The 20,551-nt window shown below is 42.8% G+C and overlaps 1 protein-coding gene across 1 annotated transcript in view; it reads left to right on the forward strand.

Annotated features, from left to right (window-relative positions):
• LOC134334577 (solute carrier family 25 member 36-A-like) overlaps nucleotides 1-20,551 on the forward strand; it is a 29,528-nt gene that overhangs the window by 4,297 nt on the left and 4,680 nt on the right. The window contains exons 2-5 of the mRNA XM_063016947.1: nucleotides 9,955-10,119; nucleotides 13,551-13,628; nucleotides 18,669-18,769; nucleotides 20,462-20,528. Coding sequence (XP_062873017.1) covers nucleotides 9,955-10,119; nucleotides 13,551-13,628; nucleotides 18,669-18,769; nucleotides 20,462-20,528 — 411 coding nt within the window. The remainder of the gene's footprint in view (nucleotides 1-9,954; nucleotides 10,120-13,550; nucleotides 13,629-18,668; nucleotides 18,770-20,461; nucleotides 20,529-20,551) is intronic.

The raw sequence follows: 20,551 nt of genomic DNA on the forward strand, positions 1-20,551 counted from the left end.
AATAATCATGTAAGACTTGTCGTTGTTCACCAGGTCCTCAAACCGTAAAACCACTGCAGCGTGAGACGACCTGTTGGCAGCATTGCATCATTCCAGTATTGTCTGGATATGTTTTAGACATGCGATGTAAGAGATATCTGGTTCTCCGAGTCACTCCAGTACTTTCATTTAGAGCATTGTGATAAAAATAGCTGCTTATTAAAAGCTTTGCTAGATGGACGATCTGCTGTGGTGACCCATATATATACTGAAACAATATATATATATATATACAGTGTATCACAAAAGTGAGTACACCCCTCACATTTCTGCAGATATTTAAGTATATCTTTTCATGGGACAACACTGACAAAATGACACTTTGACACAATGAAAAGTAGTCTGTGTGCAGCTTATATAACAGTGTAAATTTATTCTTCCCTCAAAATAACTCAATATACAGCCATTAACGTCTAAACCACCGGCAACAAAAGTGAGTACACCCCTAAGAGACTACACCCCTAAATGTCCAAATTGAGCACTGCTTGTCATTTTCCCTCCAAAATGTCATGTGACTCGTTAGTGTTACTAGGTCTCAGGTGTGCATAGGGAGCAGGTGTGTTCAATTTAGTAGTACAGCTCTCACACTCTCTCATACTGGTCACTGAAAGTTCCAACATGGCACCTCATGGCAAAGAACTCTCTGAGGATCTTAAAAGACGAATTGTTGCGCTACATGAAGATGGCCAAGGCTACAAGAAGATTGCCAACACCCTGAAACTGAGCTGCAGCACAGTGGCCAAGATCATCCAGCGTTTTAAAAGAGCAGGGTCCACTCAGAACAGACCTCGCGTTGGTCGTCCAAAGAAGCTGAGTGCACGTGCTCAGCATCACATCCAACTGCTGTCTTTGAAAGATAGGCGCAGGAGTGCTGTCAGCATTGCTGCAGAGATTGAAAAGGTGGGGGGTCAGCCTGTCAGTGCTCAGACCATACGCCGCACACTACATCAAATTGGTCTGCATGGCTGTCACCCCAGAAGGAAGCCTCTTCTGAAGTCTCTACACAAGAAAGCCCGCAAACAGTTTGCTGAAGACATGTCAACAAAGGACATGGATTACTGGAACCATGTCCTATGGTCTGATGAGACCAAGATTAATTTGTTTGGTTCAGATGGTCTCAAGCATGTGTGGCGGCAATCAGGTGAGGAGTACAAAGATAAGTGTGTCATGCCTACAGTCAAGCATGGTGGTGGGAATGCCATGGTCTGGGGCTGCATGAGTGCAGCAGGTGTTGGGGAGTTACATTTCATTGAGGGACACATGAACTCCAATATGTACTGTGAAATACTGAAGCAGAGCATGATCCCCTCCCTCCGGAAACTGGGTCGCAGGGCAGTGTTCCAGCATGATAATGACCCCAAACACACCTCTAAGACGACCACTGCTTTATTGAAGAGGCTGAGGGTAAAGGTGATGGACTGGCCAAGCATGTCTCCAGACCTAAACCCAATAGAACATCTTTGGGGCATCCTCAAGCGGAAGGTGGAGGAGCGCAAAGTCTCGAATATCCACCAGCTCCGTGATGTCGTCATGGAGGAGTGGAAAAGCATTCCAGTGGCAACCTGTGAAGCTCTGGTAAACTCCATGCCCAGGAGAGTTAAGGCCGTTCTGGGAAATAATGGTGGCCACACAAAATATTGACACTTTAGGAACTTTCACTAAGGGGTGTACTCACTTTTGTTGCCGGTGGTTTAGACATTAATGGCTGTATATTGAGTTATTTTGAGGGAAGAATAAATTTACACTGTTATATAAGCTGCACACAGACTACTTTTCATTGTGTCAAAGTGTCATTTTGTCAGTGTTGTCCCATGAAAAGATATACTTAAATATCTGCAGAAATGTGAGGGGTGTACTCACTTTTGTGATACACTGTATATATATCATATAAAAATGATTATTACGTTTAAGGGTGCCAGTTTTAAGGGTCGTGTACCTGGCATGATGGCACAGAGATACCCCTACCTAGTGTACCTAGCCTTTGTCTGTTGTGATTGGGACATGTCAGACATGCTTAAGACATGTAGTTGGTACAGTCACTTTATTATGCTAGCCCACCACTGCTGAGATCAGGTGCTAACGTCCAAACAGGCATGATTGCTGGTTATAGGTCCTGTCCTGGGTATTCCTTCCTTGTGCCCAGTGTTTCCCAGTGGGAATCGGACCCACGGCGACAGTGGTAGCCTAGTGGGTAGAGCTTTGGGCTATCAACTGAAAGGTTGAGGGTTTGAATCCCAGCTGTGCCATGCAGCCACTGTTGGGCCCTTGAGCAAGGCCCTAACTCTCCCTGCTTCAGGGGCCCCAGCTTCCAAACAAGCTGGGATACGAGAAGAAAGTATTTCGATGTACTGTACACATGTATACGTATATATGACAAATAAAGGCATTCCAGATTCTTCTATGTCAGGCATCTACATACCTACATACATGATTGGCTATTTCTTGGAAGGGGGGTGTGGCGACCTAGGCCCCACGATCAATTGGCATCCTATCCGTGGCGTAATTAAGCAATAGAACACGAGAGGGAGTGTGTTATCGCGAATAACACACGACCTCGAGTGTTCTATTGCTTTTATACAACAGTTTTTACAAAATAAAGAAAGAAAATAAATCAATGAAGCCCTGAATTTCATAATAAATATGCTTTAATATTGACAATACCTTCCGCCAAAAAGTAGTTCCACAACCAATATAAAGTTTAACACTACAAAGCAGACATCCCAAGTTGCAAAAACTCATTTCAGGGAGGTAAGAACAACAAGAAGAAAAAGTCAAGAACTTCTGAAGGGAAAAAAAAATAAATAAAAAACCTCTCGCACACACCAAAGGATTATGGGTGAAAACAGAACTTCTAGATGCTGCTAACAGGGCTATTAAGCTAACTGTTCGTGTTACAAACACATTAATGTTCCCTACATAGTGCACTAGATTGTGTATCAGATCATGGATATATGTTCCCTACATAGTGTACTAGATTGTGTATCAGATCATGGATATATGTTCCCTACACAGTGCACTAGATTGTGTATCAGATCATGGATATATGTTCCCTACACAGTGCACTAGATTGTGTATCAGATCATGGATATATGTTCCCTACACAGTGCGCTAGATTGTGTATCAGATCATGGATATATGTTCCCTACACATGTTCCCTACATAGTGCACTAGATTGTGTATCAGATCATGGATATATGTTCCCTACACAGTGCACTAGATTGTGTATCAGATCATGGATATATGTTCCCTACATAGTGCACTAGATTGTGTATCAGATCATGGATATACAGTATGTTCCCTACACAGTGCACTAGATTGTGTATCAGATCATGGATATATGTTCCCTACACAGTGCGCTAGATTGTGTATCAGATCATGGATATATGTTCCCTACACAGTGCACTAGATTGTGTATCAGATCATGGATATATGTTCCCTACACAGTGCACTAGATTGTGTATCAGATCATGGATATATGTTCCCTACACAGTGCGCTAGATTGTGTATCAGATCATGGATATATGTTCCCTACACATGTTCCCTACATAGTGCACTAGATTGTGTATCAGATCATGGATATATGTTCCCTACACAGTGCACTAGATTGTGTATCAGATCATGGATATATGTTCCCTACATAGTGCACTAGATTGTGTATCAGATCATGGATATATGTTCCCTACATAGTGCACTAGATTGTGTATCAGATCATGGATATATGTTCCCTACACAGTGCACTAGATTGTGTATCAGATCATGGATATATGTTCCCTACATAGTGCACTAGATTGTGTATCAGATCATGGATATATGTTCCCTACATAGTGCGCTAGATTGTGTATCAGATCATGGATATATGTTCCCTACATAGTGCACTAGATTGTGTATCAGATCATGGATATATGTTCCCTACACAGTGCGCTAGATTGTGTATCAGATCATGGATATATGTTCCCTACATAGTGCACTAGATTGTGTATCAGATCATGGATATATGTTCCCTACACAGTGCACTAGATTGTGTATCAGATCATGGATATATGTTCCCTACATAGTGCACTAGATTGTGTATCAGATCATGGATATATGTTCCCTACATAGTGCACTAGATTGTGTATCAGATCATGGATATATGTTCCCTACATAGTGCACTAGATTGTGTATCAGATCATGGATATATGTTCCCTACACAGTGCACTAGATTGTGTATCAGATCATGGATATATGTTCCCTATATAGTGCACTAGATTGTGTATCAGATCATGGATATATGTTCCCTACATAGTGCACTAGATTGTGTATCAGATCATGGATATATGTTCCCTACATAGTGCACTAGATTGTGTATCAGATCATGGATATATGTTCCCTACACAGTGCACTAGATTGTGTATCAGATCATGGATATATGTTCCCTACATAGTGCACTAGATTGTGTATCAGATCATGGATATATGTTCCCTACATAGTGCACTAGATTGTGTATCAGATCATGGATATACAGTATGTTCTCTACACATTGCGCTAGATTGTGTATCAGATCATGGATATATGTTCCCTACATAGTGCACTAGATAGTGTATCAGATCATGGATATATGTTCCCTACACAGTGCGCTAGATTGTGTATCAGATCATGGATATATGTTCCCTACATAGTGCACTAGATTGTGTATCAGATCATGGATATATGTTCCCTACATAGTGCACTAGATTGTGTATCAGATCATGGATATATGTTCCCTACACAGTGCGCTAGATTGTGTATCAGATCATGGATATATGTTCCCTACATAGTGCACTAGATTGTGTATCAGATCATGGATATATGTTCCCTACACAGTGCACTAGATTGTGTATCAGATCATGGATATATGTTCCCTACACAGTGCGCTAGATTGTGTATCAGATCATGGATATATGTTCCCTACATAGTGCACTAGATTGTGTATCAGATCATGGATATATGTTCCCTACACATTGCGCTAGATTGTGTATCAGATCATGGATATATGTTCCCTACATAGTGCACTAGATTGTGTATCAGATCATGGATATATGTTCCCTACATAGTGCACTAGATTGTGTATCAGATCATGGATATACAGTATGTTCCCTACACAGTGCACTAGATTGTGTATCAGATCATGGATATATGTTCCCTACATAGTGCACTAGATTGTGTATCAAATCATGGATATATGTTCCCTACATAGTGCACTAGATAGTGTATCAGATCATGGATATATGTTCCCTACACAGTGCACTAGATTGTGTATCAGATCATGGATATATGTTCCCTACACAGTGCACTAGATTGTGTATCAGATCATGGATATATGTTCCCTACATAGTGCACTAGATTGTGTATCAGATCATGGATATATGTTCCCTACATAGTGCACTAGATTGTGTATCAGATCATGGATATATGTTCCCTACATAGTGCACTAGATTGTGTATCAGATCATGGATATATGTTCCCTACACAGTGCACTAGATTGTGTATCAGATCATGGATATATGTTCCCTACATAGTGCACTAGATTGTGTATCAGATCATGGATATATGTTCCCTACATAGTGCACTAGATTGTGTATCAGATCATGGATATATGTTCCCTACATAGTGCACTAGATTGTGTATCAGATCATGGATATATGTTCCCTACACAGTGCGCTAGATTGTGTATCAGATCATGGATATATGTTCCCTACATAGTGCACTAGATTGTGTATCAGATCATGGATATATGTTCCCTACATAGTGCACTAGATTGTGTATCAGATCATGGATATATGTTCCCTACACATTGCGCTAGATTGTGTATCAGATCATGGATATATGTTCCCTACACAGTGCGCTAGATTGTGTATCAGATCATGGATATATGTTCCCTACATAGTGCGCTAGATTGTGTATCAGATCATGGATATATGTTCCCTACATAGTGCACTAGATTGTGTATCAGATCATGGATATATGTTCCCTACACAGTGCGCTAGATTGTGTATCAGATCATGGATATATGTTCCCTACATAGTGCACTAGATTGTGTATCAGATCATGGATATATGTTCCCTACACAGTGCGCTAGATTGTGTATCAGATCATGGATATATGTTCCCTACATAGTGCGCTAGATTGTGTATCAGATCATGGATATATGTTCCCTACATAGTGCACTAGATTGTGTATCAGATCATGGATATACAGTATGTTCCCTACACAGTGCACTAGATTGTGTATCAGATCATGGATATATGTTCCCTACATAGTGCACTAGATTGTGTATCAAATCATGGATATATGTTCCCTACATAGTGCACTAGATAGTGTATCAGATCATGGATATATGTTCCCTACATAGTGCACTAGATTGTGTATCAGATCATGGATATATGTTCCCTACACAGTGCACTAGATTGTGTATCAGATCATGGATATATGTTCCCTACATAGTGCACTAGATTGTGTATCAGATCATGGATATATGTTCCCTACATAGTGCACTAGATTGTGTATCAGATCATGGATATATGTTCCCTACATAGTGCACTAGATTGTGTATCAGATCATGGATATATGTTCCCTACATAGTGCACTAGATTGTGTATCAGATCATGGATATATGTTCCCTACACAGTGCGCTAGATTGTGTATCAGATCATGGATATATGTTCCCTACATAGTGCACTAGATTGTGTATCAGATCATGGATATATGTTCCCTACATAGTGCACTAGATTGTGTATCAGATCATGGATATATGTTCCCTACACATTGCGCTAGATTGTGTATCAGATCATGGATATATGTTCCCTACACAGTGCGCTAGATTGTGTATCAGATCATGGATATATGTTCCCTACATAGTGCGCTAGATTGTGTATCAGATCATGGATATATGTTCCCTACATAGTGCACTAGATTGTGTATCAGATCATGGATATATGTTCCCTACACAGTGCGCTAGATTGTGTATCAGATCATGGATATATGTTCCCTACATAGTGCACTAGATTGTGTATCAGATCATGGATATATGTTCCCTACACAGTGCGCTAGATTGTGTATCAGATCATGGATATATGTTCCCTACATAGTGCGCTAGATTGTGTATCAGATCATGGATATATGTTCCCTACATAGTGCACTAGATTGTGTATCAGATCATGGATATACAGTATGTTCCCTACACAGTGCACTAGATTGTGTATCAGATCATGGATATATGTTCCCTACATAGTGCACTAGATTGTGTATCAAATCATGGATATATGTTCCCTACATAGTGCACTAGATAGTGTATCAGATCATGGATATATGTTCCCTACATAGTGCACTAGATTGTGTATCAGATCATGGATATATGTTCCCTACATAGTGCACTAGATAGTGTATCAGATCATGGATATATGTTCCCTACATAGTGCACTAGATAGTGTATCAGATCATGGATATATGTTCCCTACATAGTGCACTAGATTGTGTATCAGATCATGGATATATGTTCCCTACACAGTGCACTAGATTGTGTATCAGATCATGGATATATGTTTCCTACATAGTGCACTAGATTGTGTATCAGATCATGGATGTATGTTCCCTACATAGTGCACTAGATTGTTTATCAGATCATGGATATATGTTCCCTACATAGTGCACTAGATTGTGTATCAGATCATGGATATATGTTCCCTACATAGTGCACTAGATTGTGTATCAGATCATGGATATATGTTCCCTACATAGTGCACTAGATTGTGTATCAGATCATGGATATATGTTCCCTACATAGTGCACTAGATTGTGTATCAGATCATGGATATATGTTCCCTACACAGTGCACTAGATTGTGTATCAGATCATGGATATATGTTCCCTACACAGTGCACTAGATTGTGTATCAGATCATGGATATATGTTCCCTACATAGTGCACTAGATTGTGTATCAGATCATGGATATATGTTCCCTACACAGTGCACTAGATTGTGTATCAGATCATGGATATATGTTCCCTACATAGTGCACTAGAGTGTGTATCAGATCATGGATATATGTTCCCTACACAGTGCACTAGATTGTGTATCAGATCATGGATATATGTTCCCTACATAGTGCACTAGATAGTGTATCAGATCATGGATATATGTTCCCTACACAGTGCACTAGATTGTGTATCAGATCATGGATATATGTTCCCTACACAGTGCACTAGATTGTGTATCAGATCATGGATATATGTTCCCTACATAGTGCACTAGATTGTGTATCAGATCATGGATATATGTTTCCTACACAGTGCACTAGATTGTGTATCAGATCATGGATATATGTTCCCTACACAGTGCACTAGATTGTGTATCAGATCATGGATATATGTTCCCTACATAGTGCACTAGATTGTGTATCAGATCATGGATATATGTTCCCTACACAGTGCAGTAGATTGTGTATCAGATCATGGATATATGTTCCCTACATAGTGCACTAGATTGTGTATCAGATCATGGATATATGTTCCCTACACAGTGCACTAGATTGTGTATCAGATCATGGATATATGTTCCCTACATAGTGCACTAGATTGTGTATCAGATCATGGATATATGTTCCCTACACAGTGCACTAGATTGTGTATCAGATCATGGATATATGTTCCCTACATAGTGCACTAGATTGTGTATCAGATCATGGATATATGTTCCCTACATAGTGCACTAGATTGTGTATCAGATCATGGATATATGTTCCCTACACAGTGCGCTAGATTGTGTATCAGATCATGGATATATGTTCCCTACATAGTGCACTAGATTGTGTATCAGATCATGGATATATGTTCCCTACACAGTGCGCTAGATTGTGTATCAGATCATGGATATATGTTCCCTACATAGTGCACTAGATTGTGTATCAGATCATGGATATATGTTCCCTACACAGTGCACTAGATTGTGTATCAGATCATGGATATATGTTCCCTACACAGTGCACTAGATTGTGTATCAGATCATGGATATATGTTCCCTACACAGTGCAGTAGATTGTGTATCAGATCATGGATATATGTTCCCTACATAGTGCACTAGATTGTGTATCAGATCATGGATATATGTTCCCTACACAGTGCGCTAGATTGTGTATCAGATCATGGATATATGTTCCCTACATAGTGCACTAGATTGTGTATCAGATCATGGATATATGTTCCCTACACAGTGCACTAGATTGTGTATCAGATCATGGATATATGTTCCCTACACAGTGCACTAGATTGTGTATCAGATCATGGATATATGTTCCCTACACAGTGCAGTAGATTGTGTATCAGATCATGGATATATGTTCCCTACATAGTGCACTAGATTGTGTATCAGATCATGGATATATGTTCCCTACACAGTGCGCTAGATTGTGTATCAGATCATGGATATATGTTCCCTACATAGTGCACTAGATTGTGTATCAGATCATGGATATATGTTCCCTACACAGTGCACTAGATTGTGTATCAGATCATGGATATATGTTCCCTACACAGTGCGCTAGATTGTATATCAGATAACGGATTTAAAACGTGACCGGGAATAAAGTCTGTGTCGCCTGCGTGCGCGTTTGTGTGCATGAAACTCGTCGTCAATGGCAACGCGTCAGCGGAGTAATACCATTGTGGTGTGAAAAGGCCGTGCCGTTATCACCAATATCAGCACGGCTAGAACGCTTCTCGACCAATCAGATTGTAAGGTCGGAACTACCTGTTGTACAGTGTAATACTGCTTTACACCCAGTGATTCTGTGGAAACCAGACCCACCGTGACCCTGACCAGGATAAAACAGTGCGAAGGTCGTGTTGAGGTTAGATGTAGTGGTAATGATCACTCATCTCTGTTTCTCCTTCCCTCTGTAGATGTGGAGGTACGGTGGGAGCCATTCTGACGTGTCCTTTGGAGGTGGTGAAGACCAGGCTGCAGTCCTCCTCCATAACGTTCTACATCTCCAGCGTTCACCTCAGCGCAGTGAACGGAGCCAGCGTGACCCGCGTGGCCGCGCCCGGACCCCTGCACTGCCTCAAGTATGGGTTTTTTTTTTTGCTCCCTACCTGATAGCGTGACCCTTTTACTCACATTCACACACGGAAACTCGGTGCATGTGCCAGACATGGTGTCACAGAGAAATGATAATACCAGGGTTTATACGCACAGGAGTACAAATGTGTGCGTGCCGCGTGGGGCAGTACAGTCATATTTCAATACAGATCCATTATGTGGAGCTGAATGAAGGGTGTGTGTGTGTGTGTGTGTGTGTGTGTGTGTGTGTGTGTGTGTGTGTGTGTGTGAGAGATATTGAATCATGGTTTGCTCCCATTTGCACGAGAGTGCTCGTAAAAGCTGGAGGAGTTTACTCAAGGTGAACATTAAAACCACCTCCTTGTTTCTACACTCACTGTCCATTTTATCAGCTCCACTTACCATATAGAAGCACTTTGTAGTCCTACAATTACTGACTGTAGTCCATCTGTTTCTCTGCATGCTTTGTTAGCTCCCTTTCACCCTGTTCTTCAATGGTCAGGACCCCCACAGGACCACCACAGAGCAGGTATTATTTAGGTGGTGGATCATTCTCAGCACTGCAGTGACACTGACATGGTGGTGGTGTGTTAGTGTGTGTTGTGCTGGTATGAGTGGATCAGACACAGCAGCGCTGCTGGAGTTTTTGAATACCGTGTCCACTCACTGTCCACTCTATTAGACACGCCTACCTAGTCGGTCCACCTTGTAGATGTAAAGTCAGAGATGATCGCTCATCTATTGCTGCTTTTCGAGTCGGTCATCTTCTAGACCTTCATCAGTGGTCACAGGACGCTGCCCACGGGGCGCTGTTGGCTGGATGTTTTTTTGGTTGGTGGACTATTCTCCAATATTCGCTGCTGTGTCTGATCCACTCATACCAGCACAACACACACTAACACACCACCACCATGTCAGTGCCACTGCAGTGCTGAGAATAATCCACCACCTAAATAATACCTGCTCTGTGGGGGTCCTGACCATTGAAGAGCAGCATGAAAATAGATGGACTACAGTCAGTAATTGTAGAACTACAAAGTGCTTCTATATGGTAAGTGGAGCTGATAAAATGGACAGTGAGTGTAGAAACAAGGAGGTGGTTTTAATGTTATGGCTGATCAGTGTATGCAATTAGGGGTTAAGAGCGCTGCTCAAGGGTCCAACAGTGGCAACTGTTTCCTTAATTTCCTTCGGGATTAATAAAGTATCTATCTAACCTGGCAGTAATTGGTCTGATTACTAGTCCAGTAACTTAACCGCTGAGCTACCACTGTCCACAAAGCATATATGAAATGCCGAACAATTTTTATCAGTGCATCCCTGATAGCCTGACACAGAGGAAACATGAGACCGCACGGTCGGCCACTTGGCCGACCAAGATTTTATTGACATGGTGTCATACAGAGCGACCCTGAGTAGCCGTAACGTGAATAGAAACGGGTTTGAGAGGTGCCAGGTGCCCAGTCCATATTTAAACCGTTGTGATGGCTTTGACTCCTGGCCTCGTTGGCTGTAGTATCAGACATGAGGACTATTTTAAATGTCGAGGTTGAGATTATCGGACAGATTTGGGTCACTCGTTTGACCTAAAAATCTTTTGTGGTCTTATATATGATAAAAAAAATAAACTGTAGAAATAAGTTTATAAGTTCCCAGGATTTTTTTCTTATTTGCATTTAATCTTTAAGCTGAACTGCTGGGTCACTCTGTGTGTGTGTGTGTGTGTGTTTTATTTATTTATTTACTTTTAGGGCTGAAAGGGTCTGTTCTCTTCTTGGTCTTACTCCTCACACTCCCCCTGTAGCGACCAATCACTGCACTCGCACCGTAGCGTTTCACGTTCTGCGAGGGTAAGAAGTGCCAAGCCGTTTGGCACACCAGGGCTCACCGTGCCACTCTCGACCGCCCTTTTCTCTCCTTTTCACAAGTCACACGATTGTTCTGCTCGAGCGTCACGGGGGAGATGAAGAACAGCAAACGATGCTGACGGCGGCTCCTCGTGTTCCTGCATTGTGCAAATGATGAAGCTGTGTCGTAGTATGTAGGTCAGTGACTTGATATCTTCGGGGTCGGTGTCTGGTAACGGTTGGCACGAAGGTAAAACCAGTGAACACGCTCGGCAAAGTAAAGATCGCTGAGGTGTTTAGAACGGACTCGCTCGCTAGATTTTGGCCCAGTAAAAAGGTGTGGGAACTTCTTATTACTGGCAGAACATTGAGTACCAGCAGATTGAAATAAACAGCTCATGTAGGGCGTCGCTCTTTCCGTTTCGCATTTTCTGAGCTGTTTGTGGTGCAGAACGCCAAGTGTTTTTAATTTTGGCTTAATGTTAAGAGCCATGCCGCCGGTAACCACAGTGTACAAGTTGCGGCGGTTCGAATCCCAGGCTGGGTTCACAAAAACAGAAGATGCATGGTGGTACAAACACATCAGTGCACCTTTAGTGCCGGTCCCGAGCCCGGATAAATAAGAAGGTTGCATCAGGAAGTCAAATGAAATAATTAATGTACTTATTTAACCAAGACACGTATTTCCCAACCAGCTGATAGCACAGCTGAGATTTTTTTAAGCCACCCACATGTTGTGACCCTTACTCTCTCTATACAAGATATAACATAAAGCCTCCACAAGGGGGCGTTTGCATACAAGATTATTTAATTATTATTGTTTGTTTTATTCCTCCGTAACCCGTTTTTTTATGTTACTGCTGCACCAAGCAGTGTAAAATCTTAACCAACACATAGACATTAACAACTACAGAACAGGAGCAGGTTTAATCATTCACATCTTTAAACAGGTTTATGGACAATAAGCTCATAAAATAGTCACAGTGTTTGTAAAATGAAGAACTTATTTCACGCCCTACTGGCTTTTATAGACTCCAGGCATGTTTGTTCCTGGACAGTGTGAGAAAGATTGACGGGCCTCGTTATTGTGGAAATGTGCTGAGCTTAGCTGTAGAGTAAATATACACTATACTGCCAAAAGTATTCACTCACCCGTCCAAATCATTGAATTCATGTGTTCCGATCACTTCCGTGGCCACAGGTGTATAAAACCGAGCACCTCGGCATGCAGACGCTTCTACACACGTTAGTGAAAGAACGGGTCGCTCTCAGGAGCTCAGTGAATTCCAGCATGGAAAAATTCCCATAAACGCACTCCTAAACCTTGTGGAAAGCCTTTCCAGAAGAGTTGAAGCTGTTAAAGCTGCAAAGGGTGAGCCCACATCATATTAAACCCTATGGATTAAGAATGGGACGTCACTCAAGTTCATATGCGTGTGAAGGCAGACGAGCGAATACTTTTGGCAATATAATGTACTCATAAACCTAATAAAAATACATTATTTATTGTTATTTTTACATAACGTGTGTGTGAGCCAATAATCCTGAAGTACAACCATCATTACCATCATTGTTTTTCTCTCTTACAGGTTAATTCTGGAGAAAGAAGGCCCCCGCTCTTTGTTTCGCGGTCTGGGCCCCAATCTAGTAGGCGTGGCCCCCTCAAGGTAATTTGCTCTCTTCTCGTCCCAAAGATATTTTGATGTTTGCTCAACTTTTGTTCAATTCATAATTTGACTCACAAATGATCTCCATAAATCTCCCAGTTAGAACGTGTGGATATATTTAGTTCATGATTGCCAGTAGGGTTGTGCGATATGACTAAAAAAACTAATATCTCGATATGCTTTTGAGAAGTGGCGATATACGATATGATACGATATAATGTAAACTTAAATACAGTGGCAGAATTACAGTGTTTATATTTTGTATTATTATAAGGCTGTATTTGTATTTGTATTCATATTGACAATATTTGCATCAAACAAACCAGCAGAATCTCACAATCACATTTATTCTGTCCATTTTACTTTAAATAAATGAGCATAAAAAAAAATCCCTAAAATGTTCAATATTTGATAATGCTTTGCTATCATTTCAAATCGAAAGTGCACGTTAAACAGCAGCACCACGACCCAGATCAGCCACACAGCAGCATAAAATCATAACTGCTGCTTACCTGAGCTTCTGTTCCTCAAATTGCGAATCAAATTTATATCCGTGTGTCGTTCCGTTAGGGATATAATCATCTTGATTTTCTTCTTGAAGGCCGCCTTATGTTTCCGGAATATTTCCAGAATATATTAATTAGAGATGGACCGATCGGGGTTTTTGGCACCGATTCCGATCTCCTTTCAGGGACATCGGCCGATAGCCGATCCCGACGGGGGGGGGGGTGGGGGGTTGGGGGGGGGGATTAGCAGTAAATTAACTTAAAAAGAGCCTCACAGTAAAGATAAACCGGAGCAGCGCGCGTGTGTGTGTTTGTGCCTTTAGAAGAGACGCAGTTACAGAGTTACAGAGACGCAGAGTTCACAGTATCGCTATAAGTGATTCATTGATTCATGAGTTGATTCGTTTTTATGTGAAGCGTAAGTTTCTCTTCTCAGTTATCTCTCCGTGTTTACTGTTATTAATTAAATGTCGTGGTTTTAAATAAACACCAGATACTACAGAACATTCTGTGTGACTCTCTTACATTAAAAAGCTTCATTACACTGCTATTAGCACAGATCTGTAACCGAGTCAGACTCGTTCCGTCTAAGGAGCTAAAAGTTTTCTAAAAGTTCAGCAGATGATCCTGAACTAACGAATTTGGTAATGAATAAACTTTTGCCTCTGATTGGCTCTGTAACGTCTTCTGTTCTCATCTACATCACAAGTAAGAACCGCTCACGATTTACCAAAGTGAACCAGGAGTTTATATAACGTGCTGATAGAATCGACTCAGATGTGACCGGGTTGAATTATCTTTTTAAAGTAAATATTACAATCAGCAAAATTACATCGTAAGAGCTTTCACGATGGTTTCTGTACGATGGTTGATGAACGGTGATGTGATGGTTGGTGCTTCGTAGCTCAAAGTCTGGATCGATCCACTGAGCTGTTAACTTAACGTGATCTTTATATATCACACGATCGGATCGGCTACTTTTAGGAAATATCGCCGATCGCCGATAGCATATTTTGATTAAAAATCGTCCGATACCGATTCGTAGCCGATCGATCGTCCCATCTCTAATATTAATATATTTTCAACTGTGTTTATCCTCCTATAAGGTAAAAAGCTGAAACCAGTCAAGAGAGGTTGAAATTCCGCCCAAAATCTGAATTCGGAAGCTCTGATTGGTTTATACAGCCGTTTTTCAGGGCTTGAACCCTGAATGAATCTTTTTCACAAATGAACTGATTCTGAATCTTTACCATAGATAAGAGCACAGCTCCCTGATTCGATTCCAATGAATAATTCGTTTCAAAAGAGTCGTTTCTGACTCCTGACTCAGTGTTTCGGTTTGCATGTGTGCGCGTGCACGCGCCCACCCGCTCACGCGCTACAGAAATGTTCTTAAAAGGTAACCTGTGTATCCTAGACATACTCGATATATCGAATATGTCCATTTTTAACATCGTGTAAAAAGTCATATCAGTATGTTCTCCCCGTGTCTGTGTGTGATCCTCTGGAGCTCCGGTTTCCTCCCACAGTACAAAGACGTGCAAATGAGGTGAACTGGAGACACAAAATTGTCCATTAAACATTGACATTTACCTGTGAACTGATGACTGCTTCTTTACAACAGCCGGTGGTGGATTTTGACACAGAGCCCGCCCACTTTGCTTTATGCGTTCCTCCACTACTCCTGCTTTTGTTCTGACTGGACAGCAGAGGTCGCTGCTGCTCCCACAACGAGGAGAAACCCAATTGGAGACTTGGCACTGCTGGACTTGCGCGTCGTGCCACAACACCCACAGTCGTGAAGACCAATTTTTGTCTAGTCTGGGGTGTCACTGATTTGTGCGGAGTTGGATTACAGTCAGTAACTGTATACCTTCCAACCGAGCAGCACAAAAACGGTTCCAGGGGTGCTTACAATTCTCAACAAAAAAACAAAACACACACACACACACACACACACCTTTTCAGGGCCAGCAGACACGCTGTATGTTTCCAGTTGATAGACAAACAGTTCGGCTCAGGGTGGGGATCACGTTAATCCCTTAAAACAAGGTTAAAGGTCAATATAGACGGGAGCAGCAGGTGATGTGTGTGGTTTGACCCGTATTCCAAATTTAGCCTGAAGCTTCTGTTTTACCTTTATCCCGGTAGCGCTCGGAATAAGGCAGGAATGCACAGTTGGGCAGTGAGCCAGTCCATCACAGGGTATCACTCACACCCCGAATATCCGTCAGCAACCCACACAGACACGGGAGAACATGCCAGCCCTCATAGACTGCAGTCTGATTGCTGATTGGCTAAATCAGGAGGGGGTAGCCACTCGGGTGGCGCAGCGCTAAAAACACACGCTGCAACCGGAGCTGGATCTCGAGTACGTCGCATCGAATCCAGCTCTGCCTTACCGACCGAGGCTGAGCGGCTACATGAACAACGATTGGCCTGTTGTTCATATGGGCGGGCCTAAGCCGGATAGGGGTCTCTCTCTGTCAGAATGGCGCAGTTACGACCTCTGCTGGCTGATTAGAGGCGCCTACACGGAGATGAGGAAGGAGCGCTCTCGGGGTGTGTCTCTCCGCACGCAACGCTGGGTGGCGCAACACTCGTCAATGTGTGGGTGGCAAGATGCATACGGCTTGCTGCTCACGTGTCGGAGGGGATGTGGGTTAGCTTCGATCTCCTCGGTCAGGGCAGGGATCGGCAGAGGCAGAGAGGAGGCGTGATGCAAATTGGGCAATTGGACGCGCTAAAGGGGGAGAAAATGCATTAATAAATAAATAAATAAATCAGGATGGGGTGAAAAGGTGGTGGCTTACGCCCTGCTATGGATCAACACCCTGTCCATGGTGTTCCTGCCTTGTGCCCAGTGTTTAAACCGGATCTACCGTGACCCAGACCTGAACAAAGCGGATTTAAAAAAGGGGAAAAAACAAACAATATGAACATGGCATTAATAAAACAGTACGAAAAATATGAGCAGAGCGCTGAGACCGCAAACCTTGGTCAAATTCGTAGTTTTGCGCTCACTCTACGCAGCACAGCACCCGTCGTCTCCAGGACGAGGCTCGGGACACGCTGAAGACGTCAGATGGACAAACACTCATTCGCCGACTCGCCTTTTTCCTCAGCCTGACGTCAGCGTCCGCGCAAATCGATGTGCTAAAAGCTTTTTGGAACGTTAGTACAGCAGAAAATCAAAACATGCTTTGGCAGGCAGCAGGTGGAAATGGCGCCTCTGTACCTTAATGAGGACGCTATATAGACATTAAACAGCATTAATGATGCGCAAGAGGCAGATTTGTGTTAGCCGAGACGTTAGGGAGTTTGTTTGGTCGTACAACATTTAGCTAAGTGTGTGTGTTTGTGTGTGTGTGGTGGCACGGTGGCTCGGTGGGTAGCACTGTCGCCTCACAGCAAGAAGGTCCTGGGTTCGATTCCCAGGTGGGGCGGTCCGGGTCCTGTCTGTGTGGAGTTTGCATGTTCTCCCCGTGTCTGCGTGGGTTTCCTCCGGGAGCTCCGGTTTCCTCCCACAGCCCAAAAACATGCAGCCAGGTTAATTGGAGATGCTGAATTGCCCTATAGGTGAATGTGTGTGTGTGTGTGTGTGTGTGTGTGTGTGTGTGTGTGTGTGTGTGTGTGTGTGTGTGTGTGTGTGTGTGTGCCCTGCGATGGACTGGCGTCCTGTCCAGGGTGTTACTGTGTGCCTTGCGCCCATTGAGAAGCTGGGATAGGCTCCAGCACCCCAACCCCATACCCTAATTGGATAAGCAGATAAGAAAGTGTGTGTGTGTGTGTGTGTGTGTGTGTGTGTGTGTGTGTGTGTGTGAGAAAACATGCATGTTTAACCTGGTATCAACCTGCTTTGTGTGTTTCAGCCTTAACAATTAAAACTGTGCAATAAATCAGTTATATTAAGAAAACCATATGCTTCAAGCTTTGCAGCAACAGTTTAGGGAAGGCCCTTTCCTTTTCCAGCATGAATGTGCTGTTTGAGTCAAATTTACAGTCTCACCTGGCTCATCATTTTTACTATTTACCTCTGACGTGTGCACGGTCCACCGGTCCCTTCTTATTCGCCCGTACTTTGGTGAATCGGCGCGTGAGTCCGGTCTTGCGCACGGAGAGTCACGTGCTGATCTTCTGTACAGTCGCCTCGGGCTAGCGTTGAAGACCATGCCCACTTTTTAGTCCGGTATTTTCCCACCCTGCAGACTGGTGTTCAGTTTTGTCTAGTGTACTGTCTGCACTGCCGATCGTGCCTGCTAGGGGGCGCCCAGCTGACCGGTAGCAAAGCTGAGACTAATCACTTACATTTACGACATTTAGCAGGAGCTTTCATCGGAGGCGACTTACAGTTGTGACCATCAGTCCAAGCAATTAAGGTTTAAGCTCTTGCTCAAGGGCCCAGCAGTGGGGCTTAAACCAGTGACCTTCTGATCATCAGTTCAATCCCTTAACCACTGAGTTGCGTGTTGAAGTGAAGTGTTGAGGTAATGCGAGCGGGTTTGTACTCATGTTTGTTCGCGTGTGCGTTTAGGGCGATTTACTTCGCGGCGTACTCCACCAGTAAGGAGCGAATGAACCGGCTGCTGGAGCCCGACTCCACCTGGGTGCACATGGTGTCTGCTGGCATGGCAGGTAAAACTCTCACACACCCAAACAGCGCTGTGTTTATTTCTCTTAGCTTCCAGGAATTTTAGTGTTGATGCCAACAATACCAACATCTGACAGCAATACTGATACCACTGTTGCATAACTGAACTGCTGTACACTGTTTTATAGCTGCGTGTTGCCCTCTAGTGGTCAGCACACGTACTGCCAGTGCTATTCGGTAGATGCATTTTTTACAAATAAGCTGATAAAAAGTTCTATATTCGGTAAATTAAAAGTAGAACTGTTTAAATATCAGAATCCTGTGTCAGTTCTCTGTTAATTACAATTACATTTTCAACTGTGACCGATTACAATCCAAGCAATGCCCTGCTTAAGAGCCCAACAGTGGAAACCTAGCTGTAGTGGGGCTTGAACCAGAGACCTCCTGATTACTTTTTACATTTTTACATTTTCGGCAATTTTAGCAGACTCCTTTATCCAAAGTGATCTACATTAGTTACAGTATACAGTCTGAGCAACTGAGGGTTAAGGGCCTTGCTCAAGGGCCCAACAGCAGCAACCTGGCAGTGGTGGGGCTTGAACCAGCAACCTTCTGATTACTAGTCCTGTACCTTAACCACTAGGCTATTCCAGTATTATTAGGGACAACTGGTGGTTTATAGTGGGTACTATTACTTTCGATCCATGTATTTAGCTCCAGGGATTGATTATCTGTCTATCTGTCTGTCTGTCTGTCTATCCATCTCTATCTGTCTGTCCGTCTGTCCATCCATATCTATCTATCTATCTATCTATCTATCTATCTATCTGTCTGTCTGTCTGTCTGTCTGTCTGTCTGTCTATCTATCTGTCTGTCTGTCTGTCTGTCTGTCTATCTGTCTGTCTATCTGTCTATTTGTCTATCTATCTATCTATCTGTCTGTCTGTCTGTCTATCTAACTGTCTGTATCTATCTATCTATCTATCTAACTGTCTGTCTGTCTGTCTGTCTGTCTGTCTGTCTGTCTATCTGTCTGTCTATCTGTCTGTCTGTCTGTCTATCTATCTAACTGTCTGTCTCTATCTGTCTATCTGTCTATCTGTCTGTCTATCTATCTATCTATCTATCTGCCTGTCTGTCTATCTATCTATCTATCTATCTCTCTATCTATCTAACAGTCTATCTGTCTGTCTATCGATCTATCGTCCATATCAATAAATCTGTTCATTATTGAAGTAATAAATAGACTCATGTATGATTTAATGCCTAATGTCAGCTGTGCCACAGGACTGGTTGGCACTCAGTGTCTGAGAGTCGGGGGTCTGTGGGTTATCACATCATCTCTGTTTGCGTTGCTTTGTTAGACATCGTTAGACTTTTGTTTGCTTGTTGGACGTCGCATTTGAAAACCATGGACATCAGTACAGAGCCGGACCTCCACTTTTGCACTAGACTTTGAAGTGTGTCTGTGGGAATTTGTGCATATTTATGTAACTAGGTACTGGGATTGATTTGTCTGCCTATCTATCTGTCTGTCTACCGAATTTGTGCACATTTGATCAAAAGGTCGGTCCAATTAGCTCCGAAGGTGTGGAGTGGGGTTGGGGTCAGGGCTCTGTGCAGGCCACCGTAGTGTTTCTGGAGCTCGCTTTTGTTCACGGAGGCGCAGTCAGTGCAGCGCGTTGAAGCTTTGTTTGTTTGATGTACATCCTAAATCTGATCTTGTTCCTCCTCAGGATTTACGGCCATCACGGCAACAAATCCGATCTGGCTGATCAAGACCCGTCTTCAACTGGACGCCAGGTAAACAGCGTCTTGGATTGCAA

Source organism: Trichomycterus rosablanca, chromosome 20, assembly GCF_030014385.1.
Source record: "Trichomycterus rosablanca isolate fTriRos1 chromosome 20, fTriRos1.hap1, whole genome shotgun sequence".
NCBI lineage: Eukaryota > Metazoa > Chordata > Actinopteri > Siluriformes > Trichomycteridae > Trichomycterus > Trichomycterus rosablanca.